Genomic DNA, 27,763 nt, shown 5'->3' on the forward strand with positions numbered 1-27,763 from the left:
TTATCTGAGTCAGAAAGTCCCAATGTAGACGCCACTCCCCACCCCACCCCAGAGAGGAACCTCATAGGATTCCAGCTGCATAAATAAAGTCTGGAGGCTGAGCTCCACTGATCTGCTGGAGTCTTTACTGCTCTACAAATACATTATTAATCAGCCACTGGGGTCCTCCCCATAGAGCCTTTTAAATTATAGTCAAATTCCTTGATAGCATTCTGGGCACCTTAATAGTGCATTTCCTGTGTTCACAGCAATAAACAAGAGGAGGGAGGGAGGCCTGGAGAACCAGGTTAATTGCCCTTTGAGGTCTAGGCTGAGAAAGCAGTGGTAACAGTGCCTCGAGATGCTCTGGTTCCCTGGCTGGGAGGCTAACAAAGTCTGGAAACAAACGACACAGTCATGCTGGTGTCAGGAGCCCGGACCACGGCTCCTTCAGGCCCGGCCTGGCTGCTGAGCCTTCTCTAGGACTCCAGGTCACCTTGTCAGGGGCCCCCTGCCAGGGAGTTTCCAATATAAGTAGGTAGAGCCGAGGCTGCATGTGGCTTGGGACGTATGGGCCACCTGAGGAGGCTTCTCTGAGAGGCTCTTAGCCAACTTCCAGGTTATGACATGCGGGAGTGGTGGGCAAAGAGGCAGGTACGTATCTTGCCCTCTGCAGTTCTCTTCCCAACCTACCATAGCAGCCAGGAAGCTCGCTCTAAAGCAGGGGTCAGCAAACTCTGGCCCTTGGGTCAGATCCAGCCATCTACGTACTGTTTGCACACTGGCTTGAGTGCTATGACAGAGACCCTAATATGCCCTACGAAGCCCGAGATACTTACTATCTGGCCTCTTAGGGAAAGTCTGCTAATCCCTATTACAAAGTAAGTCAGATCATGCCACTGTTCCTGCTCAATAGCCACCAATGGCTCCCAACAACCCTACGATAAAGGTGAACTACCAGGACCTCAGGACCTGGACCTGGCCTGGGACCAGGCCTCAGGACCCCTTCACTCTCTCTCTGCAATTTGCCTAAACAAATCACCCAGCCTCACTTAGGCTTAGGATCCTCGTCTCTGAAACGGGACAACAAAGCCCATCTAGGGTTGGGGAGTGGTTAGGGTGAGGCTCACATGCTGCAATGCCTGTTTGCAGAAGAGCTAAGGTTTTTTTTTGTTTTTTTTGTTTTTTTTATTGTGGTAAAATACATTTAACATAAAATGCACCATCTTAACCATTTTTAAGTGTATAGTTTGGTAGTGGTAAGTGCATTCACACTGTTGTGCAACCGATGTCTAGCACACTTATAATCTTGTAAAACTCAAACTCTACCCAGTAAGCAAAAATTCCCCATTCTCCCTGGCCCTTGCGACCACCCTTCGGCTCTGTGTCTTTGTGCATCTGACTATTCTACGTGCTTTATATAAGTGGAATTGCTCAGTATTTCTTTCTGCCACTGGCCTATTTCACTCAACACAATGTCCTCCAGGTTCGTCCATGGTACAGCATGGGCCAGAATTCCCTTTCTTTTTAAGGCTGAATAGTGTTCCACAGTATGGATTTACCATATTTGGTTACCTCTTCTTCCATCACTGGACATCTGGTTTGCTTCTACTCTACGGCTCTTGTGCATAACGCTATGAATATGGATGCACAAATATCTCCTTGAGATGCGCTTTCAATTTTGGAGGGTGGGTATTTATCCAGAACAGAAGAGCTCACTCTTACTGACAACTTTCTAGAGCCAGCCTGTGTGTTAATGCCTCACATAATCCCATTCGGTCCTTGCAAGAAACATACAAAGTCAGAACTATTATTATCATGAAGGTGACCATACAGTTTATCACCCGCACTGGGAAACTTCTTGAGACAAAAAAAAAAAAAAAAAAAAAAAAAGCGCCATTAGTAATTATATCGAGGACGCGAGTCAGAAATGGGGACAGTCCTAAGCTAACTTCGATGTCCATCATCATCCCCACTTTATGGATTAAAAATGTTACACAGGGAGGTGAAGCCACTTGCTCAAGGCCACCTAGCTGGCAAGTGGCCAGCCAGAAATCAAACCCAAGTGGATGGAGTACAGCTCTCACTACGGAGCACAATTCCAGGTGCAGCCCCCTGGCCCGGCGGCAGGCTGAGATCAGTAGGTGGTGTCTAATGGCTCTTCAGGCTGGGAGGGAGGGATGTTTAGTGGGAGAGGGATCAGCAGGGCTGAGAAGGACACAGGGGTGAGGTGGACGGTTGCCAAGGCCAGGAATGAGACTGGGGATGCGGCATGTCTATGCGGAATGGGAACTGGCCACACGGAGGAGATAAGGGCACGAAGAGGAAGGCAGATGACCCCATCTCAGACACAGCACCCTGGCTCGGGTGACAGCGGGTTTTCTCAACAGAAACACTATCAACGTTCTAACCTGGAAAATTATCATGGGGCTTGTTCTGTGCATTGGGATGTCTGGCAGCCCTGGCCTCTACTCACTAGATGCCAGTAGCATCCCTGTGCGTTTTATGACAACCCATGTCTACAGACATAGCCAAATGTCCCCTGGGAACGAGCATAATCATCCCCATTCAGAACCAATGCCCGGGAGAAAGGGCGGAATTGGAGAGTATGGGGCATCCTTCAGGTCAATGCTTCTCAAGGTGTGGTTCTAGGGGAGCAATAGCAGCTGTTAGAAAGGCAACTTCCAGGGGCCATCCCTGATCTGGATCAGCATCCCTGGGGGCAGGCCTGGGAGTCTAAGGACCTCAAGTGTGTGAACCATTATCCTCGGTGGTGGAAAAGACTTGCTGGGTCTCAGAAGCTTAGGAACTAGACCTGTTACTACTCTGAAACCTGACAAGGGAGCCTGGGAAGGACGGAGATCCCTATAGGAGGAGAAGATGTTCTGGAAGCTCCTAACATTCTGTCTGTGACTAATACAGGATAGAACATACTGTTGTAACTGGTACAGCATTTTTGCAGGATAGCTTGATGGCATCTATGAAAATTTAAAGCAGACCCGCCTTTCAACCTACCAACTACATTTCTCAGGATGCTCCTAGCAGCCAGTCTCAACTCGGGTCCCCTAGAGAATTAAAATTAAGCTCTCATGTCCTTGAGGCATCCATCATAAGCAGCAAATTCACTTTTCTCCAGTACATCTAGAATGGTACTAATTATGCACCATTTTGGGGGGAGAAGTGAGAAAACAGCCATTCAATATAGCAAAAATCTGGCATCAATGTAAATGTCCACTCATAGGGGAATGGTTAAACGATGGCATGGCTATCCTCCAGAGTAACAACCAGCCATTACAAGGAATTATACAGGCAATAAAAGAGAATGGGAAAATAAACATATTGTGGGGGGAAAAAAAGGAATTACATAGGTCTCCGTCTCGGGACAGGGATACAGGTCTGGGATGTAGATACCTGTCCGAATTAAGAAAACAAGTTCCACAACTACTCATCAGTTTTCTATAATTTTTGAGTCTTCCCAGCTGAAACCAGGTTCTATATTTTTGCAAGTTCCAGAGCTACACATTAGTTTCTCGTCATTTATACCTACCGCCCCCACTCCCAGCACAAAACCAGCTCTACTTCTGCATCTGTCGAATTTAAAGCTCTCAACAAAACCAAAAATGTGTTGCAGTCACTCCTCAGAGGAGGCCTGGTCAAGTTTGATTTTCCCTTTATCTGCAATGTTTTCTGGTTTTTGAAATAATGAGAATGTACATCGTCCCACTTGAATAATTAAAGAAATTATAACGAGCATGGTTTCTGCATTATTTGAGCTAGCTTTAAAAAATTAAAAAAAAAATCCTGCTTTCCCTCCCATTGCTGTTTCTTCTAACCATCCTTCACTCGGGCCATTGGAAACACCATTAGGGACGAGCTCCTGGCAGCCTCCCAGTTATTCAGACAGGTTTCTCGCTCTAACTGCGTCATGCTAGGAGGTGAGCTATTAATTTGCACTTTGTGGCTTCTCCTTGATTCTGATTTAGGGCAACATAAACCCTCCTCAAAATTTCGAAGAATAAATTAGTTTACTAATTTCGCCATTAAGAGTTTATCAAAGCGAGCACTGCTCGCTGCCCTAATCAATCACCATATTCCATGTTTATCTCCTATTCAATTTTTACCACAGGGTTCTATACACATCAATTTGCCTGATGCTCTTCCTACATATGTTTTAAATTACTTTATCATTGTATAAATTTCACAGCCATTAAAAGGCTCTAATACCAGAATGGCTGACATGGTGTTAAAAATTGGATTCAATTCCACGGGGTAATAAATTGTGACCTAAATCCAATCTCTCATGGGTGACTGAAGGATACAATGAAAAATTATTGCTTTGTCATTTTTACACTAACACAAATATACCACGGCAACCAGAAACCGGCAGAGAAATAGCAAGCAACTGGTGCTATTTTTCACCCAGGAAGGCTTTGAGGGCAAGTCCTGAGGGTCTTGGATAGGATCAGCCCTCGGTAGCACCAGGTGAGTCACATGAGTGCGTGGATCTCTTTGCAACAGATGGATGTAGCTGGGGGAGCAAATTAAACTGCTTAGACCTTCCTTTGGCCACAGGGCAGCCGAGACCATAGGCAGCAAAGCACAGTGGTTACACCTCTGCCTCTTGAACTAAATAAACGCCTCTGAGCTCCTGGGCTGGCTCCGCCACTGAGGACATGAGGGATTTGAGGCCGGTTGCCTCCCTCTCTGTGCTTCCTGGACTACAGAGCTGTTATGAGAATAAATGATTTAATATGGCTAAAATGCTTAGGATAGTTCCTGGCATTTAGCAATCCCTAGGTAAAGGTTAAGCATTATTATTTAAGAACAGATTCTTGTACAGAGACCTCGGTGCCCTGTTCTTTTTGGTTGCAGGGAAGGAGAGTAATGAACAGGGAGAGAGAGGTGTTAACATTTCCACTACCTTTCCCTTGATCTCTGGAGAAACTGGATTAGTCATTTGACACATTCCCATTGCACATGTACTGAGGAAGGTGCCACGCAGCAGAGAGGCGAGAATATGGGTTTTGAAATCGGGCAGAAATGAGTCAGAGTCCAGGGTTTGCCACTTGCATGTGTGACACTGGGCAAGCCACTGGACCTCCCCAAGCCTCAGTCTTCCCGTGTGTAAAGTGGGGAGAGGGAACATGCTTTTCTCCAGGGCTGGGGGGAAGGCTCGATGAGATCATGCATGGAAAGGGCAGGGCTCTCTCTCTCTCTGTGTGTGTGACTATCATAAATAAATAAAAATTAAAAAAAAAATTAAAAAAAAAAAAAAAAAGGAAAGGGCAGGGCTGTGCTCTCAGACACGAGAGCTCTCACGCTGCAGCCTCTGTGCAAGGGCTGGAGAGCCAGTAGAGAACGAACACACACACACACACACACACACACACACGACTTGGCCTTGTGACTAAGTGGGGGCTACAGAGGATTCCAGTGCAATAGGACGCGTGCTCCAGTGGGGAGCAGGGAAGATGACTGGGAGGGTGGGTACGCACTTTGGGCACCTCGTGGAGACTTGGGGAGGTCGAGGATGGGGAGAGAATCACAGAAGTGATATTTAAAGGAACCCCTTCCCCTGAACTGCCACATACTTTGAGACAGGAGAAAAAGCAAGCTGGTTTCTGTTGGTTTGTGGAAAAGGGGGGACGAGCCTGGATACAGCTTTTATCCACAGGCCATTCAAAAAGCCACGGGCTCTCTTTCTGCATCCGGTGTATGCTTTCTGGACCCCAGGTGGCTGACCTACACCCAAAGGAAGGATGGGCTCTTGAGGCCAGAAGGCTGCCCTCTGAATTGTTCTTCTTGGCCTCATCCTGGGGTAGCTTCTGGGCAAAATACTCACAGATGCTGAGAAAAGCATCATCAATTGACCTGCTGTGGGAGGAGGTCCACCCTGCCCACCGTGGAGGCTTCTAGAACCCTAATAATCTGCTGATTTGTAACAGGTGCTTGGTAAGTAGCTGCTGGCTGAGTACGGGAAATAACTCGTCTGGAAGACAGTATTTCACTCGGCAATCGGAGGGACGGGGAGGGACGTCTCACAACCAACCCACTGTTTAGGTAAGAAATGAGGCTGACAGCGGCCGGGGGGGGGGGGGGCGGCCTTTGTCAGAGCGTCTTACAGCTGACACAGTAGCAGACAGGGTCACCTTTCAAACCTCTCAAGACCAGTCTGGTTCAGATGCTTCCTTTCATCCTGTGTGAGCTTGTGACAGCGAAACAACCTAAGGCGCAGGCCCTGCACGAATCTGTCCACCGCTGGAAGCACAGAGGATTTCCCTCTGTGGCTTGGATGTCATGAGAAACAAGGGTGCCCCAGGAGGTGAGGTTCCCCAACACTGTGCCACCAGAGTAGAACTTGAATCAGTCCCCAAAGGTAGAAGGAACATGATTCTCTGGAGAGAGGATGTGGGACCTGCCCTCACCCCTAGCTTTCTAGAACCTTGCCTGTCTTTGGGTTGATCTTCCTCTGGCTCTCTGGAGACTTTAATTTGCTCCCAAGAGATGCACCTCTGTTCCATTCTTCTCACTCAAGGTAAGAAGATAGGAATCATCTAATCCAGAGGTTTTGGGATTTACAATCTGGCTGCGGACGCTCAGAGCTTCCCTGGCAGTACTGTTAGTTCTTCAGCTTCCCTACACCTCCTCCTGCCACAGGGCCTTTGCACACAATGCAGCCTAGGCCTGGTATGTTCACCCTCCAGCCTTTCTCCTAAGTAACCCCTCCCACCCTTCATCTCTCAGTACCACGGAGGTGCCACCAGGTGTCTCTGCAGAAGTGGCTGCGACTCCATATTTATTGCTGTGATCATTGGATTCATTTATCTACCCTCCCAGCTTTAACACACGACAAGCTCCATGAGGACAGGGATTCTGTTTCTTTTTTCCTTCCAAATGAATCCCCCAAATCTACTGTCCAGCACAGACATTGGATGCTCGATGAATAAGTGTTGAGAGAATGAATGAATGAACTCAGTATCTCCAAAAACTAGCAATCATTCCATCTGGGGATAGCTCACGTTCTTAGCATGCTCTTCCATAATGAGACCACATCCCTTCCCAATTACCTTTTGTCCATTCCTTTCTATAAGGTCATTCAGACACAGCCCCTCTGGGTCCCTTGCTTCTTCCCCTCTCCACGCGTACGGCAGTTTGACCACTATCCTGCATTTTCCTGTTCACTGCCTGCACGCAACTCCCCCCACCCCCGGACTGTGAGCGCTGTAAGGTCGGATCTCGTCTCTTGTTCACTGCACCCCAGTTCTTAGCACCATGCCCAGTGTGGGGTAGCTTCTCCACACAAATTCGTTAAGTGAAGCAAATGAAACATACTTAAGGATGCTAAGGGGAAGAAAGATGTTCACGCTCAGGACAAGTTTCCAAGGGCACCCCTGGGCATCTCCTAAATGCCCACCCAGGTGCAAGAAAGCAAGAGGACATATATCAGGGGTTTGCTCGCCCAGAAGACAACGGATATTTCCTGTGTGTCCAGTCTGGTGTCAGGTGCTAGGCGACTCCGTGACTCTGCTTCAACTTACCAAAAGGGGAACGTGCATTATTAGTAATCCCCCATTGCCTGCAACATTCCTGGTGATGCAGGCTGGCCCGTCAGCATCTCCACGCACTGTGTGTGGGAGGGACGGACTGGGCTAAGGGGCAGGTGGGCATCAGTGAACTCCGGGGCTGGGCCACCATCCAGGCCCCGCCCGGCCCTGCTGCCCACAACCTCAGGATGCTCCCTGCCTTCCCCAGCTTCCCTTCAGCCTCTGACGAAAGGCAAGCAGGTGAGCCAGGCGCCGCCGAGCCGCTCTTAGCAGTGGTCCACAAACACGCTTCCAACCCCCTGGGCTGTAGATGTCATCGTGAGCACACGAGAAGGGAAAGACACCCATCCAACCACGATCCTCTGGTCTCGGATGTGCTCTTTCAGGGGCTGGTGTTTGCAGCCTCTTTCTGCACCTAAACCTCGCAGCTTTGCTTTCAGGCAGTGGCAGTTAGGGAACAAACACACCCTAATGACAAGTTTTAAAGTGAATGGCAGAGCTGTACAGCTGGCAGCATGTTCCTGAGGGAAGGAGAGGGGGTGGAGAAGGAGGTGGGAGGGAGGTGAAGGGGGCATTTATGATATTTCCCGTAACTACATATTTAGCTTTCTAAAAAGCCTTGTGGGTGGCAGCTGGCTTTCTTTATGATTCTGAGACTGGGAGGGGGGAATAAACACCACAGTGCTTTAGGAGGACAAGGCATTGTGGAACTGGCCTGTTGGGGACTCACCTCTCAATGGGGGAGCCCTGAGGGACTGTTGGCCACTGCTGCCTGGCACACAGTAGGAGCTCAATAAATGTTTGCCGGAAGATCAGGCTTGAGTGGTTATTGTGCCTCAAAGAAACCTTTGAGGCCAGAACAGCAGCTGATGGTCACCGCCATCTGGTCCACTGGCCAATCTCAATAGTTTCTGTCCTCTCTCAAGTCCTCCCCACCGGAGCCCCTGTAGGATGCCCTCCACGACCGCCTGGTTTCAATGCCTTCCGTAAAACCGAATCGGATCCGAGGTGAGATTCCTGAATCAGACCGTAGTTCTATTTTTAACTCTTTGAAAAACCTCCATACTGTTTTCCAGAGTACCTGCACCGTTTTTTTTGCACTCCCACCAACCGTGCACAAAGGTTCCAATTTCTCCACATCCGCGCCAACACCTGTTGTCTTTTGTTTTGTTTTTGATAATGGCCCTCCGAATGCGTGTGAGGTGGGATCTCACTGGACATTTATCCGAAGAGCTGAAATCAGGATCTCAAAGGCACAGGGGCAGGGAGCCCAACATGGGACTTGATCTCAGGACCCTGAGATCATGACCTGAGCCGAAGGCAGAGGCTTCACTGACTAAGCCACCCAGGTGCCCCCCTTTTTACATTTTAAAAGGGTTGATAGAAAAGCAAAAGAGTAACATTTTCTGACACATGAAAATTACGTAAAATTCACATTTTTGTGACCATAAATAAGGTTTTATTGGAATACTGCCATGCTGGTCCTTTATATATTTAAGCTTTCAGGCAGAGTTGGGTATGAGACACAGACCAGATGGCCTGCAAAGCCTATTTACTCTCTGGCCCTTTATGGAAAAACATTCGCAGTGCCCTGGGTTTGGACACGGCCCCCTGGGTGACCAGTGAGTGGGTCCACAGGTCAGTCTCTTTCCTCTCCTGGAGAAGCCCAAGTCAGGCCCAAATTCAGTGAATCCTTACCGAGATACCTCCTCTGTACTGGGCTTTGGGCCTTCCTCAGCCGGAAGGGTCTGACTGGGTCCTCTGCACACTCGGCCTTTCGGAAAGCAAGCCAGGTTCCGGCCACTTGGCAAAGCTGCACCAGGGTCAATTTAGCTTCACCGCGCCGCCCCCATTATGGTAGTGGTTTTTAGCTTTCCAGGGCTGCTCTCTCATTTCCTCATCAGGAGATATATAGCAAAAAACCTGGGAGGAGTCTGGGTCTCTGGCTGACAGGTGGGGAAACTGAGGCACGCACCCCAGGGCACTGACTGGAGGAGCTGACATCTACGCCTGCATATTCCCTCCAAGCCAGGCTGCCAGCCACGCTTTCTAGAAGCCAGCTACTCATGCTGTGTAGTCACCCCACCACCCCCAGGGTGCGGAGATGTACGGGAGACAGCCCTTCTGCAGCTGGCAGCACCATCTGCCACTCTCTGAAGCGGGCAGCCAGCTACCTCCATCCAGAAGCCCATTTGTCCAGAGCCCCTGGCCTCCTGCAAAGGCTGATGGGTAAAGACAGTTGTCACGTCCGTGAATGGCTGCCTTTCTATCCGAAACCCCCTCTCTGCTCATCTTCAGCCCTAATACTTGAGCCGGCTTTTCCACTCACGTGCAAGTGCCTGAACACCCCAGCTGGTTGGCTGATGCAAGGAACTAGCCCTTGCCTATCACCCATGGGAGAACCGCTGCATCACCCAGCTGCTGAGGCCCAAGGTCCTGGTCAGGTGGCAGTCCACCCTGCCTCCCAGCTGACTGCTTTCCCTGGAACTTCTCACATTTTCCCTGCTCATTCTCTGCCTGAACACACAGGCTGCAGACACACAGGCTGCTAGAAGCGCAACTCCACTGGCCCTACCTGACACAGCAGAGGGTGAGCTGCAGGAGGGACCAGGGGGGCCTTTCTCAGGGCATTCTCACCCAAGATGGAGGGGGGCTAGTGGCCTACGAGGGCCGCTGGCATTTAATTGTTCCAAACGTAATGAGGCAGAAAAAGTTGCGTTACCTAGTGCCTGGCACAGAACACCTGTTACAAGCCGAATAGTCTTTATCAAGCAAGGCGTTTATTAGGAATGCCACCTCTACCCTTCACCAGGGTCAGTGTGATCCCTGTGGCGAGAGCTTCTGGGGGAGATGTGGTCCAGGAAGACTTCCTGGAGGAGGTGGCATTGATGCTGAGATCTGAAGGGGGGAGAGGTGGTGGCCAGACAAGTCAGGGTGCAGGCAACAGTGGAGGGGCTGGAAAGAGTGTCACAGAATGCCTGAGCCACAGAGCATTTTTCCACATCTGAAAAATGGAGCCAGAGAGATGTGGCCGGGCAACGAGGATTTAGCATTTAAACCATAAACTGCATCGAGGCGGCCTCTATTCATGCTTCTTCTCAATCCCCCCCTTCACTTATACCACTACAGCTGCCACCACCATTGCCAACAGCCAAACATCCGCTTCATTCTTCCTCCCCTCCACACCAAGCATTTTATATTCACATTCCCACTGCAGCTGACAATCCTATGAGGAAAGTTAAGAGTGTCTGTGTCCATTCTACAGATGAGAAAGTTGAGGCCCTGGGAGGTTAGGGTCACACGCCTAGTCAAGTCACAACCGGTATTCAAAACCCAGCAGCTGGAGGAAACCTCTTTTTCCAGCCCAGGCCACCCTTGGCCTTCCATCTGACATGGTTTCATTTCCACGAAACAGGAGGAGGTCCTCCTGAAGTGACTGGAGGCATGATTCTGGAGCCTGAGGAAGGGGCAGGAGTCCCAGGCAATTGTGGGGGTGGGCTGGGGGGTGGGGCTGCCTAGGAGGAAGCCGGGAGGATGAGGGGTGGTTGGAAAGCTGCAATGAGCACAGGGACCCTGTGAGGACTAAGAGGTGACAAAGGGTGGGATTAGCAATAAACCTCTGAGGCCAGGTTTGGGAGCTGATGGGATAGAGCACCCTCCATCCTCAATGCACCTCTCTCTTGGTGGCTGTTAGCAGAGGGTGTAGGGATCCCTCCTTTCCTTGTGAAAATGTGTCGTCCTTCCAGCTGAGGTGGAGCGAAGGGGGCAAGGAACATCAGGTGGCAAACCGATTCCTGGGGTTCTAGACTCTTCCTTTTCCTTGAGTGGTGCTAAGGTCAGGGTAGAGTGTGAGGAGTAGGAGCCCCTTACAAGAATCAACATTCAAACTCTCATTTCCTTCCCTCCAGATTTTTCAGACTTTCCAGCATGAGGAATGGTTCACCTAATCATATCCAACTCCTGGCATCATACTGGCTGAAGTTGGGGTGATGTGGCGTTCGGCACGACGACAAGGCCAGCGCAGGCATCTGGGCACGTGCGTATGTGTATATTTACACGCATATTATAGCTCCCTCCCCTCCCACCTCCATCTCATTTAGCAGGAAATAAAAGGACCACGGGGCTGAAGCTCCAATCCCTCCTAAGCAAAGGGAAATCCGGGTGTCATGGTTTCCAGAAAGGGAATACAATCTCCGTATGGGGTGTAATTACATCTTAGCTTTCTGCAGAAGAATAGTTTATGGCTTAAATGCTATTAATTGTAAGCCGTTTTGTTCCACGGGAAGTTGTTCATTGATAACTACCCAATTAGGGTTATTTTGCAATTAGTCTATTCACAGTAAATTTATTGCAAAAGGGGAGGCTGTCGTGCAGCAAATTAAAGCAGTGCCAGGCTGGGTGTGCAATGGCTCTTAAATGCCAATCTTATTAACCAGCTCAGAGGTCTCGGGAGGGTGTGTCACCTTGGCTGACACAGTCGAGGCCACGGGGAAAGTCCCAGCAAACTTGAGCTTGCACGACCGCGCTGGTGGGGTCTCAGCTGGGCCAGGCAGTGCGTGGGAGTCCCTGGCCTCCACGGGTGACACCGCCCTTCTCCTTGCAATGATGCTGAGGATAGACAAAAACAGCCTATGGGCTGCAGGACTTCCCCGAGGTCGGACCACTTGAGATCAAGGGAAACCTTCTGCCTCCCGAGGAGAGGAAGGCCATGGGTAGGGATGCAGGCCCTGTGATCCCAGCTCTGCTACCTATGAACCGTGCACCTCCAAGCAAGTCCTAAGCCTCTCAGCCTCAATGTCCTCATCAATGCAATGGGTTGGTAACCGACCTACCTCCTAGGGCTGGTGTGAGGATTCGATGTGCTATAAAGGTGCAAACTGTGCTGTATTTACTACGACACAGGATTGGTATCTAGCAGGGGTAAGCAAACTATGGCCCACGGGCCAAATCCTGCCCACTCCTGCTTTTGTCAAGTGAGTTTCATTAGAACATGACCAAGTGCACTGGGTATGCATTGTGCATGGCTCCTTTTGTGCTACAACAGCAGCATCGGGTGGCTGGGGAGACTATATGGCTCACGAAGCCTCAAATATTTATTGTCTGGCCCTTTGCAGGACAAGTGTATTGACTCCTGGTATATAATGAGTGCCTGATATCACTTTCATGGAAGGGCATTCAATTCAGCCTCTGACACTTCTCTGCCAAGCCAGGAACTGGTTACCAAAAGATTCTGGAAACTTCTTCCTCCACTTATTTATTCCTCTACTCCATCAGCCAAGTGCCATCAAGAATATAAATGTGAACCACAGGGACAGCTTAGACGAGGGCTGAGATGCACGGGAGAAATGAATCCTTTCTTTTTAAGCCTTTCCATTTAAAAGAGAGCATAGTCCACATACACATTCACAGCTGAAAACAAAAAATTGCAGATGCACAGTGAGTAAGAAGCCAGAGTTGTTTGCACCCCGTGCAAAGGGGAATGTGCAAGGGCTCTGCTGTGTATCTTTCCACAGCACTTACAACACAGGGCCACTCTCTACCTGACCCAAATCTTAAAAATCTGAAAGAAAGAAAAAATTAGGCTCACGACAACAGTGCCAACCTCACAGGGCACTGGATGAGATGAGCTGATCGAATGCAAAGTACCTTGTGCAGTGCCTGGCACACGGCGAGCTCTCGATAACTGCCTGCTGCTGCTACTCATACTCCCTCTTGTAGGAGGGACTGGAGAGGGTAAAACCCACAGCCAAGAAATGCACAAAACCCAGTCAACAGCATGATGTTGGACGCAGAGATATGTGATTAAGACCTCACCTGTGCAAAACTGTCCCCTCCACCTTCTGAGGGCCCTTCCACTGTGCTGATGCACGCCGCTGTTACAGCTCTGACCTCTCCTGGCATCATAGAGTGACAGATGGGATTTGTCACTGGCCCTCAGCACAGAGGACGGTGCCCAGGACAGGGGAGGAAGTGGGGAGAGATGGGGGAGGGGAGGGGAGAGTAGAGAGTAAGAAAGGAATTTTCGATGGAGGAAAAATGGGGAGGTTGTTTTTTTGGAGCCTCTGAAGTCACTGCAACCAATTAGAAAGCTTTCGAATCATATTCGATGACAAACACATTTGCGTCAATTTCAATCCCAATAGTCTGCTGAGCGAGAAAAAAGGAACCACATCAATACGATCACCTGGAATGCCACATCGGCCCGATTCCATGTATTTCATCGGTTGCCATCGAGGCAACTGGTTAAAGATGTAACAAAAGGGAATTTCATTTTGCCAAGTTTTTCTTACACACAACTTGGGAATTCAGGCAGTACCAGAAAAAAACCTTCCTGTGTGTTGATTGGGGTGGGGTGGATTTGGAAAAAGAGGGCGGTCATTCTCAGAAGGTGTGAGAATGGGAGCTGAATGGGACCCGGCGGGAGGAAGAATTAGAACTCACCTTCCAGGGAGCAGAACCGAGTCACCTTCTTGGGCATCAGCATCCCGAACTTGTGGCGGCAGTAGGTGTCCCCGATCTCCTGGCGGCAGTGCTTGGACTTGGCGCGGGACAGGGCGGAGATGGCTTCCTTGCCCGAGATGTCACACTTGGGGGGCTGGTCGTACCTGAGCTCGGGGGAGCCGCCCCCGCTCTTCCTGGTGTGGGGCTGTCTCGGGGCATCCTTCCCGCGGCTGCCGTTCACCGCGGCTCTCCCACCGGGAGGCAGCGCCTCGTGGGTGCCTTTGCCTGGGAACGACTGTCCCTTCCCCTTCTCTTCCTGCTCCAGCCTCCTTTTCAAAAGCTCCTTCTGTCTACTTGGTGGCTTCTTTGCCAGCTCGGGCTGGTGCTTTTGCTTTTGAGTCCTGGGTGCGAAGTTGCTGTTGTCCACGTTCTCAAAGTCTTTGGGGACCGAGTTCTCATTGTTGCTATCTGTCCGCACTTTCTCTTTCGGCCGGTGAGAAAAGTAGCCATCCTGGAGAAGATGGGAAGAAACACAGAAGAGGAACATCACTCAGTGGTCGCTCTAAAGAGGTTGGCCCTTGGACAGTGGGGCACAGATGTTTGGGGATCCGGGCCCCGGTTTCACGCCATGCCTTTGCCATGAGCTTAATTTCAAGGTAGACTTTTCTCTCTGGACCTCCATTTCCCCATATGGAAATAGGAGATGTTCCAACTAGAGACTAGGACTTTGAAAACTCTCAAGTGCTCTATGGTTCTCAAAGGTTTTTTTTTTTTTTTATTTATTTATTTATTTATTTATTTATTTATGATAGTCACACAGTGAGTGAGAAAGAGGCAGAGACACAGGCAGAGGGAGAAGCAGGCTCCACGCACTGGGAGCCCGACGTGGGATTCGATCCCGGGTCTCCAGGATCGCGCCCTGGGCCAAAGGCAGGCGCTAAACTGCTGCGCCACCCAGGGATCCCTGGTTCTCAAAGGTTTTGTTACTAACTACACCCCCTCCCCTTTCAAGTAAGTTTCCTTGATGGTCTCTGCCACTGGATTATGGACATTTTGTTGCAGCTTCCTGTTTAAATTCTAGCAGAGGGTGCTGTGATGGTTTATTTAAAGGCTGGAAATGTCATCATATAATTATCCAGGAAGAAAAAAATCAGTGGGATATTACATACATCCCATCGCCTTTAGGACATGCTCAGAGATCTATGCCCAAAAGAGAAATCAGACCCAGCCAGAGTTAATTTCGAGGGAGAGACATCCAGCCTATTTTGGAGAGCAAAACATCCTGTGCATTATGATCTTTATAATGAATTCCAGGGTGGTGGGGTGGGGAGGTAAGTTTGTGATACTCTAGTGTTTAGCCTCTCATTCCTCATGTTTGTACCTGGAGCAGAACTGATTAAGTCACCTGGGGGTCAGGAGAAAGGCCAAGAGTCACTCTGGAGACAATGCATGGTATGGATCTTCCCAGGAAGGCAGGTGTCCCCCAACTCAGCTTCTCCATACATATGCAGGCTCTGGCCATTTTTGAGCTCAGAGCAAATGTACCGTTCAATTAACACCCTGCATCAGTTCCAAAACATGTTGCTTCTGTTTAGAGACCATTACCAATGCCTTAACCTGAAAGAGTATCCACTGTTCCAAAGCTAGCCCCAGAGGGGACCTCCAAAGCCACAGAGGATGTTAATTGGTTCCATAAATCTACCCCCGTTGCTATAGAAACACAATGGCCATGAGTAGCAATTTGAAGGAAGACCTCCCCTTTGGTTCTCCTAAATGTGCCTATGAACAGTTCCCAGGGAAGAGGATGGTGGGATGGAACAGCAGAGGCAGGGCTGGGGCCTGGGAGGGGCTGACATGGTCCTCCATAGGGCTCTTACTCTAGCAGGTTGGCAAACTGTGACCCTCCGTGGGCCAAATCTTGTGTGTCATCTGCTTTTGTAAATAAAGTTTTATTGAAAAACAGGGCAGCCCAGGTGGCTCAGTGATTTAGCACCGCCTTCAGCCCAGGGCCTGATCCTGGAGACCCAGGATCGAGTCCCACGTGGGCTCCCTGCATGGAGCCTGCTTCTCCCTCCCTCTCTCTGTGTCTCATGAATAAATAAAATATTAAAAAAAAAAAAGAAAAACAGTCACACCTCTTTGTTTATGTACTGTCTACAGCTGCTTTCCTGCTACGACAGCAGAAACGAGCATTGCAATACTGTCCATCTGGTCTCCCTAAATATTTCTATCTGGCCCTTTAAGAAAAAGTGTGCAGCTATGACCTCTCCAGGAGTAGGAGTTTAGTAGGCTCCCCTCCCCTGGCTTGGTTCAGTTGTCCCCGACCCCAGGACTCCCATGTGGCCTAGTAACAGTCTGGAGAAGAGCTATATCTGGCCCTTCCTCCATTTCCCCAGCATTGAGCACCGATTTCTCCCAGTTAGTGGAGGCCTTAAGAATGAAAACGGACTCTTAAACTTCCTCATGGGCACTCTGTAAGTTGGACAGTGCTACTAATTCTCGTTTTGCACATGAGGGAACTGACCATTTGTGACTTGCCCAAGGTGACCCAGCTGGTGGGTGGTGAAGCTGGGATTAGGCTGCAGACCCATGGCCTGGGTTTCTGGTTCCACCACCCACATCCGAGAAGCCACAGAACCCCCATAATCCCCACCACTGTGTCCTATCTTAAGCACCGCAGTATGGCTTTGTACCACAAGATCTGGCTCCCTTCCCATCCGCTCCTGCCCAGCCACATGGATATGGAATGGGCGTGTCCCCTCCAAATAGCCATCTCAAGTCCAGCCAATGGCCCACTGGGTGACAAGGAATCACAGAGAAAGAGGGACAAGAAGGGCCATAAAGCATGAAGAGCTCTAGGTGGAAGGAGCGAGGAGGTGACGGGGTAGGAGGGAGGACACAGATGCCAAGAAGGGAGAACTGAGTTTGTACTGGGTCACAGCACAGCTGCTGGTGTCACACAGGCTGGTATCATATCCTGATCTGGGAAAGGGAAACTGCCAGTTCTGATACCTGGTGCCACATCTCTGTCCCTGTCCCCTAAATGAACCCCACTGATGTTCATCTTTCTCATTCTTTCTGCCCAGAGGCCCTTCAAAAATCCCAAGCAGCCTCTCGGATGCATTTTCTGAGCGCTGGCCACGAGCCAGGCACCACACACTCAGTGAGTCACAGGTATCACTCGCTGGATACAGTCACCCCAGAAGGAGGTATTCTCCTTGCCATTCTACAGAAGGAGAAGCCAAGGCTTGTCGCTCTAACACTGCTGAGCACACATCAGGTGCCAGGCACCAAACCAAGCCCTGGCATGCGACAGCTTATTCAAGCTTCGAAAATAACTTGCAAGGCAGTTACTACTATTCTCCCACCTACAAAAGAGATGGGGAAAGCTCGAGGATGTTCGGGAACTTGCCCAAAGTCATCTGGGGGAGTGGTGAACTTGCACCTGTCCGATTCTAAACCTTGCTATCACATAGTGCCTCTTCTATCTGGCTGAGGAACCGAGGAGCATTTCGCTCCCCCTTCTCTACTGGGGGGAGTGCAAGGGGTATCTTCCTCTTTGCTCATATTAACCTAGGTTGAGATGGAAATGGATATTGGGGGGCTGTTCTTTTTTAAAGATTTATTTATTTGAGAAAGAGTTATCATGAGCAGGGGGGAAGGGCAGAGGGAGAAGCACAGTCTCTGCTGAGCAGGGAGTTCGATGTGAGACTTGATCCCAGGACCCAGGGATCATGGCCTGAGCTGAAGGCAGACACTAAACAGGCTGAGCCTCCCAGGCACCCAGAAGGCTGGTTTTCAATAAGGCTCCTGACAAATATTTCAGGTTTTTTCGTCTAGGCATGTGATAGGGCTGTATTTCCCATACCCTGCAAATCAGGCACAGCCAAGCATCTTGCTGTGGCCAAGACCAGTGATTAGAACTGGGGTACCATTTGCCACATTCCCCTTTCCTCCACAGCATCCAACTACACTCCCGATGATAAAGGTCCCACATTCCTGAGTGAGGCTAGTGCGGAGCACAGACCAAGTCTCAAGGGGCAGAAATAAACCTCCTACGCTTTCCATCACTGGCATGTGGGGATCTTTGTTACTGCAGCACGGACTAGCTCGGAACCCATCTGATCTGCTTCCTTCTCCCTAGCTGTCCTTGGATACAGGAGCCAATCTTTGGATGGTGTGTTTTGGTTTTGTTCTGTTCTGTTTCTTGGCCTCTGACAGAGAACCAGTTGGATGAGTACGAATGCCTGAAAATATGAATTCAAACTCCGTCCCTAAGCTCGTTTTCTAGGAGTTACCACGACGGCAGACAGTAGGAGGAAGAGTCCCCCTGTCCCCGCACGCAGTCATCTGATCCTCTCTCATCACCCACAGCCTAAGTGTCATTCTTGGGTTGTTCTTTTTCCTCGTTAACGGAGGATCGCGAGTCCGGCCCTGAGCAGAAAACCTCCATAAACCACTAATTTCAAAAGCTCACGTTCTCTACCACTTTCTGGCAGAACTTGTTCAGGCAAAACCAGACACGGGAAACGCTGCAATCAGTGAAGCTAATCTGACCAGTAGAGAATGGCTGATTCCTCTGGTTAATTTGTGATATCAGGACCAGGCGCCACCATCAGTTCTAATATAATTCCTGATTCATAAGCGTTGTCTACTCAGAGAGGCCCCCACCACGGGGATGATTAGCTCAGTGTGGCCCTGTGGCCTTCTGCCTGGCCCCAGACGCTCCACAGCTGTCAAGGGAAGTCAAAAGATTCGAGTGTAAGAGGCAAAGGAAAGATTTGTCTTCTGGAATGAAGAGTTCAAAGATCTTAGAGAGCTTCCGGAAAAGTCAGAAAGGGGCGGAGTCGGCTAGAACCAGGCATCTTTCAGAGGTCCAGAACCTCTTGGCTTACCAAGTCAACTCTGTTTTCTAGAGTAGTTGATGAATTCTCCCTCAGCGTGCCCCTACTCTGTTCTTTTTTAAATTTAATTAATCTATTTAAGAGGGTGAGTGTGGGTGAGGAGCAAGGGCAGAGAGAGAAGCAGACTCCCCGCTGAGCAGGGAGATGGACACGGGACTCGATCCCAGGGCCCTGAGATCATGACTTGAGCTGGAGGCAGATCCTTAACCGACTAAGCCACCTAGGCGCCCATGTTCTTTCTTTTTTTAAATTTTATTTTCTTGTGGTAAGAACACTTAACATGAGCTCTACCATCTTAATTTTTTTTTTGAGTGCACACCTATAGGTGTGATGTTGCACAGAACATCTCTAGAACATATTCATCTTGTATAATTGAGACTTTATGCCATTTGATTAGCAATTCCCCACTTCTTCCTACCCCAGCTCAACAATCACCATTTTACAGATTCTGAGTGTGACTAATTTAGCTGTCTCATATAAGTGGGCTCATGCAGTATTAGTTTTTCTGTGACTACTTATTTCATCTTGCACACTGTCCTCCAGGGCCATCCATGTTGTTGCATATGGCACAATTTCCTCCCTTTTTCAAGGCTGAATAATACTCTACTGTTTGCATACACCATATGTTCTTTGGGATATCCCTTTACCTCCCTAGAAACTCTTCATCTGCGTACCAAAGATAAATAGGTCTCTGCTCTTTCTCTAGAGAATCAAAACCCAGAAATCCAAATCCAGGTTGCCTTCCCAATAAAAAACAGCCTCGGGAGGTTTCCAGGCAAATACAGGCAAGGTAACCATCATGTCCTCAGCACCCACATATTCCCCTACTCTGGCCCTTCACATGTCTTGGGTCCTTAATCCTCTCAAACACCCAGGGAAGCAGGCAATAGTAGTCCTAATTAGGGAAGGAAACAAAGACACAAGGAATGACCTGACCAAGGTCATGCTGCTAGAAAGGAAGTGCCTCAAACTCCCCCCCTCATCTGGAAAATGGGAATGATTTTCCCATTTAGTACTTACCTCATGGGTATTTTAGGGAGGAGGAATACATGTAAAACTTCCAGAATGTGCCTAACAGCCAAAGCAAGAAGAAGATAACCAGTGAACCCAGATTAGGTTTGCTACCATTTAGCACTGGGCCTCAATCATCTCACCACTGATGGTCTCCGCCTGGAGGACAGGCTGGTTATTATTTCCTCATTATGATCAACTAGCTGTGTCCCCTTTATTCTTAACCAATCCAACACTCTCACCTTGAGTTATTTATGTAAATGCAACCCTTTGACTTATTTTATTTTAATGTACTTATTACAATGATTGTACATTCAAATGTTTGCTTGAGAGCTCCAAAACTCTAATTGCCCTGCTGCTGCCTTACCTCTAAGCTGCTGCTAGAATCCATTTTTATTCTAGAGAAATAATTAAATGCAATAATGTCCTCCATTCCCATTCAACCTTGGGCACGTTTAGAGCCAATTTCAATCAGGTAGAAATATGCTAAACACAATGGCTCCGAGAGGCAGAGTACGTGACCCGGACTGCTGTTCGGAGACAAACCTGGATCTGCCTCTGTCCCTCCCTGGTTCTCCAATGTTCAGATTTCAAGTGGGGTCTCTCCTCACCTAGTCAATTGAGTCCAGGCCCCTTGGTCCTGTTTTGGTGAGGTGGGGGTGGGTGGATGTGTTTTTTTAAACTATCCACTCACTGAAAAACTTTTGTTCTTATTTTTTTGTGTGTGTAAAAAGAGTACTGGACAGGGAGGGAGAAGACCCAGGTGCTTCTCTTGCTTTGGAGATTGTCCAATTTTCTCCTCTGTAAAATGACAGGTTGTGGATGTGTGTTACTCAACATTCTCTGAATCAGGCATTAATCAATATGATCGACTAAAAAAGTTCTGCCATTCCAGCTCATTGAGAAATAATCTGATGGAGGATAAGAGATGGGGGATGGACACCCCCAGGGGCATCAAGTCTCCTCCCTGACCCATCCTTTGATCATTGTCTCCAGCAGCTCTTGGACCCGGGACATATCATTTCATCCCCTTGTGCCTTAGCTTCCTCATCCAGCCGGAGGGTCTGAGGCTGGCATCTACCTCCCAGGGACGGAACTGATGAAGCACAGAAGGCCCTGCTCGACACTGTTAGAAAACACACGAATGGTGTTTAAATGTCCCACGCTCCATCCCAAGCCCTTCACACATACTAATTTGCGGAATCCTCGTGATGACCCTATGAAGAAGATGCTCCATTCTTCTCCCCGTTTTGGATGGGAGCACTAAGGTACAGGGATGCTAAGTGTCTGATCCAGATCTTGCAAGGGGAGGAGCCAGGATTTGAACCCAGGTAGTCTGGGTCCAGCGGCCATGCCCGCCAACACCATACTGCTTCTTAGCAGCTATTAGGAATAAGGATGATGCCAAAGGGAAATCCTGGCCAGGCGAGCTGTCCCAACCACTTGCTCATCACAACGTTTATGGCTTCCTTTTGTGCCATGTAGACACTCAGCCAGATGAGTGGTGGTTTGCTGTTGAATTCAGTGTCTGAGGCTTCATTCCAGTCACCAGGGTGACCAAGGCCATTGGGAGGGACGCTGGGGGAAAAGCCCGCACCTGCTTCCAAAAGGACCTCAATGCCAGGGTAGACAAACAGCGGAGGGGCAGTGTGCATGGCTGCACCCAATTAGAATATGCAATTACCCAGGCTGCCAATGCAAATAGACCTAACCCAGGCCCCTGGCCCGGCTCATTGGCATGCACGAAACGTGGCGGGGCTGGCCAGCACTTGAAGCCCGTGGGCCATGCTGGGCATGGGCGGGCCTTTCTTTAATAGAGCTCTAAATAATAAGCTTGGTGCAATTTAGCAAATTTAGTTATGGTAACAGGAAACACGGCATGGGGTGAGGAAGGAGGGTGCTGGATTGATAGAGCTGGCTTAGAATCCAGCCTCCACCCCTCGACCCCAGGAGAGAGGCAAAGATTAACTCTCAGAGCCTCAATTTTCTCATTTACAAAAAAAGGGGTAAGAGGACCTACTTGGCAATGGCGAGGTAGAGATTAAATAATAAGGCACACATATTTAATTCTATTTAACGAAAGAAGATTTAGCGTGGTGCTGGATATATATTCAGTAATTTGTAGCATGATGACATTTTTAGCTGGCACCCCATGGTCATTTGATGAGTAGGCTCTTAAGTGTTTTGTAAAGGGAGGCAGGAGAGGCGAGGTATAGTGAATTCCGATCTGGCCTCTGCCACTTGGTCAGTGGGTAGCCCCGGGCACACCACTTAACCGGGTGACCTTCAGTTTCCCTCTCTGTGAAATGGGCATAATAAATAGTAGCTCCCTCATGGGGGCTTCTCAGAGTTAAAAGAGTTAATATGTGTGAAACATTTAGCAAAATGCCGAGACCTTAGTAAACGTTAGCTGTAATTTTTTTTTTTTTGCTGTAATTTATTAAAATAGATTTATGCTTGCAATGGTGGTCCTCAAAGTGTGGTCTGGGGATTCCTATAGGTCCCTGAGACCTTTGGGGGGGGGCCTCTCTGGGTCACGATTTCCATCAAAATACAAAGACGTCCTGTTCCTTTTTTTTCTCTCATTCCCTCACAAGCAAACAGTGGAATTTCCCAGAGGCCATAGGAGGTGTGAAATCACAGCAAACTGAAAGCAGGAGCAAATGTGAGAATCCAGCTGTCTTCTATTAAGCCGGAAATCACAACTGATCAGCAGACATGTAAAACAATGACTCTTTTCACAAAATTTTTTTTTTTGTTGTGGAAAACACACCTATTTTTCATATGAATGTTTACTTGTGCAGACATGTACGGGTGATCAGTGTTATTTTAAGTAAATTAATACATAAACATTTTAAGAGTGCCTTAGTTTAAATTTCAATCAAGTAAATAATTGATATTTATATATATAATATACATATCAATATATAAGATACATAAAAATATATACCAATATATACATAAATAATACACACACACACACACACACACACACACACACAACCAACCCAAAAGCTCTTTGAGAGTCTAAAATGTTTGAAAATGTCTGGAGGTCCTGAGACCAACAAGTTGAGAAGGTTGGCATCACACACACTTAAAAACCCCAATATCCTCTCATTACTGAAACAAAATGTTTAGGGCTTTTTCAGCTCTGGTGGTTCACTATATGCCAGGCCTTTGGATTTATACTTTACTTACACACCTGAAAAACACACACAAGATAGAAATCTGGGTCAAGTGGAAATAGGGTGCCATTAAATACTTCTACAGTAAGAGAGGCAGCAGGAGCCCAGATCCCTGAAGCCCCAGGCCTGTCCTCTGGGAGGGAAAAGTGACCTGCGGACAAAGATTTCCCCTTGACCAAATTCTAGCCAGGTTCCTGTGAGCCCCTTCTCAACCAGGCCTCCACTGTGGCCTATAAAGATTGACAAACACTGCCACACTTTCGGATGCCTTGAGGCCACATGCAGAGGCTGGTATAAGCCACCCGTTTAGAGTCTACCTGAGAAAACTCTGGGCTGCTAGAAGAATTTGGTGTGTCCCAGCCAACCCCTGAAGACAAGGCCACCGTGTCCTGGCCTCCATGGGAGGGTACGGCCTAACTTGACACAGGCCAATGAGCAAACCCAGATGGGTTTCATACAGATGAACACCAACCCCCAAAATCTGTCCTCATGGCTTTGCCTAACTCTGGCATTGCCTAAGCCACATGGTCTGGGCCTCAACCCTACACAAGGTACCTTGTCTTGGGGGCCTAAGCACGGGAGACCAGTGGAAGCATGCTCAGAGCCCAACATGGGCTTGGCCCACGAGCTCCTTGCAGTGCCACCCAGGTGGATGGGACAGTGACACTCGAATAGTAATGGGTACCCAGTGCCCAAGGAGTGTGGACAGGTGGGTGGTGGCAGAGAAGATCTGCACCTGCGTCTTCTGGCTGCTTCTGTGTCAGATGGCATGGGAGGTGGATGTGTGAAGAGAAACAAAAGAAGCAGTGATGGCAGAGGTGGAAAAGGACCAGGGGAAAAAGGGAAGTAAGCCCAAGAGAAAGCAGGAGCTCGAGGGAACAAAGGGAAACTGACGACATGGGGTTCTGCACCAGGTGCTGCACCCTGCCCTGCCCTGGGATGGCTCATCCACCCCTCGAAAGAGCCTCAGCAAGCAGGGCAGGGGTTAGCCAGCTACAACCCTGTGAAGCCCTTCTAGAACAGCCACACTGAAGAGCTGAGTCTCTGAGACTCAAGCAGAATGGCCTGCAAAGCTGAAATCTGGCCTTGGCCTTGGCCCTGCCTCAAATGAGCAAACTGAGGCCAGGCCAGGCTTGCTCAAGGTCATGTGGAATGTGGGAGGTGGGGTTGGATTCCAGAGACAATGAGATTGGCAGGTCAGAAGCAAGGACAGAGGGAGAGGGGAGAAGAGCTTTCTAGAAAGGACTACCGCCGCCGCCGCCGCCACTGCCGCCGCCACCACCACCACCACCACCACCACCATTTTGGGACAAAATGCCCAGTACACAGAAGGGGTCTTTATAGGGAGTCCTCAAAACTGTTAAAACAAGATTATCCCTAGAGTCACCCCCTTCTAAAGTACTGTTTGCACACAGTCTGCCTGCAATGGCATTATTTTATGACTTCATGCTGAAGGCCACAGGACTCAAAGATGGGGAGACAAAGAAGGAAAGAAGATGCAGGTGGAATGAGCAACTCAATCTTGACAAAGTCTTCTGGATACCTCTAAAACGGTTCCCCAACTATGACCCTGCTGACATTTGGGCAGCTGACACTCTGTGGTGGGAGCTGTCCTTTGCACTGAACAATATTTAGCAGCATCTATGACATCTACCCATTAGGTGCTACTGAGACTCGTGAAAACCTCAAATGTCTGTAGATATGGCCAAGTGTCCCTGGGGGGGGCAAAGTTACCTTTTGTGGAAAAAGTCAGGCTCTGGGGGCGTGGACTCTAGAGGCTGATGTTAGCAGGCCTCACCTGCCTGAACCCTGTCCTCATCCAGGAACAGCAGTCAGAGAAGGGCCTGATGAACCAAGCTAAAGATGCTCTGGAGATGGCAAGGGAGGGTGGGAGGGGGTCAGGAGCAGTAGTGGCTGCATGGGGGAGTGGGAGGAGGGTTAGGCTCCCCTGCTGGGCAGGGGGTGGCCCTGAGGAGGAGAGGGGCAGTCAGAGTGTGGACAGTCCCCGAGCTGATGACACATCCCTTCATTTAAGCCAGAGGTCACTACATGCCCAAAGGTTCCACCAAATGCAGAGATGCTAGAGTCTTTTCATTTGCTTGGTTTTTAATCCCAGCCAATATTTTAAATACTGGAAATTTCATCGACAAATCTGGACTTCTACTCTCTCTTGGAAACATCAGGGGAGCTGACAACATGGACGTGGATTTCTGTAGGTGACGACTGGTTGAGGCTGAGTAGTGGCCAGTGGTACCCCGAAGGGGAACCTATACTACAGAGCATCACAGTTTCTGCCACACCCGGACCATGCCCCTTAATCACCTGCAGGCCACAAGCCTGTCTGGCGTGACTGCTTGAAACCAAGCCCTCGGGATCTTCAGGTAACTATGTACTGAGCCTTGCCTCAAAGATCTCAGAACCCTAGACCAATCCTTTTATTCCAGGGTTTTCCATGAAAGTGGGACTGCCTCTCATGGGGTGTTCTGAAAACACGTGGTCACATTTTCAGTTGCTACGATGACTGCGAGATGCTCCTGGCAGTTACTGGGGGGGGGGGGGCAGCTCACCACACCCCTAGTAATGCATGGGGAACATGTATTGCCGAGCAATAAAAAAAAAAAAAAAAAAAAGATGTCCTATATCCCACAGGACCTCTGGTATCTCTGAGATGTCAGGTAGGCAAATGACTCATTTTTAATTGTTGGCTCCAGGAACCCAACTCACAGCGACATATGACAGAGTAGGATGGAACAGATTTTAATGTAACCGAATTTTCTAGGAAAGTAAAAACCGTTCAATTCAAGGGGAAATCTGACGTCAGTCAGAGTTTGACCACAATTTCAGAGAATCACATCATCAACATCCACATAAGGTGTGGCTATGAGTCACCAACAAACACACCTCCTATTCACCTACATTTGTAATTACTGAATTCTCAGTGATTCAACATGTGGCACCTGAAGTCACCTCTTCATGTGACTTCTGGCCCCTTGTCACTCAAAGGGTGACCCAAGCTGCCAACATCAATATGCCCCAGAAGCTTTTTAGAAATGCAGGATTCCCAGGCTCCCCCTGGGCCAACGGAATGAGAACGTGCATCCTATCAAGTTGCTTGGGGTGACTCATCTGTGCGTTAAAGTTTGAGAAATCCCAGCCTGGTGTTGCCATGCACCTGGTCATTTGCAGGATGAGATACATACTATCTTTATTATAAATTACTTTTATATATTCTTTCTACGATAACGAGGGCAATATATTGATCTGATTTAGAGCTGTGAGTGTAAGTAGGTCACAAGTAATGGATTTCATTTCAGGATAGATAAAAGGAATATTTTAGAAGATGTGGTTGCATTAGGAGGGTCTGGGTCCGACAGGGTTGAGAATGGCTGGTTCACTCATTCTACACGCTTTAATTGGGTGTCTCGTCCTTGCCAAGCATAGTGGGGGCAAAAGGAGAAGGTAGAGAATGAAGACACGCTCCCTGCTGTCAGTGGGGCTCGGGCACAGGAGAGGGAAGCGGGCCCGTGCGCCCACTATTTCAACGCAGGGGGCGAATGATGTGTGGTATGGTTTGGGTTTCATCAAGGACTGGGCTCCGAGGAGAGGAGAGGAGGCTTTCCCAGAGAAAGCAATTTTCCAGCCCAATCTAGAGAAGAGAGCATGTCCATGAGGCAGACAAAGGAATCAATGGCAGGAGAGGCCAACAAACCACAAACTGGGTAATAACAACCATCGTTGCTGACATTTATCCTGAAGACGGTGCTAAGCACCCGACACAGATTATCTTTAAAAAAAAAATCCCAGAATGATGTGGTAACTGACTCAATGGGGGTTGTGGGGAGGGGGGGGGAATCCTCTCACCAAGTAGACTTACAGCAAATCATCACAATGTATACTTTAACTATCTCAAGTATGACTTTATTTCTCAATTATATTTCAGTAAGGCTGGGGAGGGAAAAAACAAATCCCAGAGAACTATTTGGTAGGTGCCATTAAGTCACCTGCCCCACATCACCCAGCATGGTTATAAAACCCACCAATTAAAAAACAAAAACATAAAAAACCCCACCCAGTACTCTCAGGGGCCATTAAGGACCAGCCCTTCCAAGTGCCCCCACGATTGAAAAAAATGTGACCCCTAGGGGGCGACACCACCCCCAACAAAGACCCTGGTGGAAAGTCCTCCATCCCTAAGTGGCCTGAAATCTTCGAGGAGGTGAGTGTCAGCAGGGTAGAGGGGCGCTTGAACAATTTAAGTCCTTGGATTACAGTCTTCTCGTCTCACTGTCTCAGTCTCTGTTCCTCGAGACTAACCTCAGGCCTGGAACCCCCAAACCCTGCCCCGCTCTCTGTCGTGATTTTATTCTTCTGTGCCCCTTCTTTACGTCTCTTGCCTTGACTCCCTGGAGACCATTCTGGTTCCGACCGCTGCCCTCTTCACATTCTCCAACGCAGGTCCTCTAGGAAAGGAGCACTTAAGGAGACAGATGCACCTCCTGTTGATCAAAGACCTCCAGCTTTCAAACCCATCCTTTGCACCTGCTGGGTCCCCTCTCCCTGTGCCCCCCCCCTCCACCCCACCAAACACACTCTGCCACAAGTGGGTTACGAATGACACACTTATAAGCTCATTACTGCAGAGTCTCTGAAGAAATGTAAATGCTCACGGAGCCAGGGATATAAATAAAGAGAGACGCCC

General features: G+C 48.9%; 1 protein-coding gene across 1 annotated transcript in view; it reads right to left on the minus strand.

Annotated features, from left to right (window-relative positions):
- XYLT1 (xylosyltransferase 1) overlaps nucleotides 1–27,763 on the minus strand; it is a 306,267-nt gene that overhangs the window by 117,969 nt on the left and 160,535 nt on the right. The window contains exon 3 of the mRNA XM_025416408.3: nucleotides 13,965–14,475. Coding sequence (XP_025272193.3) covers nucleotides 13,965–14,475 — 511 coding nt within the window. The remainder of the gene's footprint in view (nucleotides 1–13,964; nucleotides 14,476–27,763) is intronic.

The sequence above is a fragment of the Canis lupus genome, chromosome 6 (genome assembly GCF_003254725.2).
Source record: "Canis lupus dingo isolate Sandy chromosome 6, ASM325472v2, whole genome shotgun sequence".
NCBI lineage: Eukaryota > Metazoa > Chordata > Mammalia > Carnivora > Canidae > Canis > Canis lupus.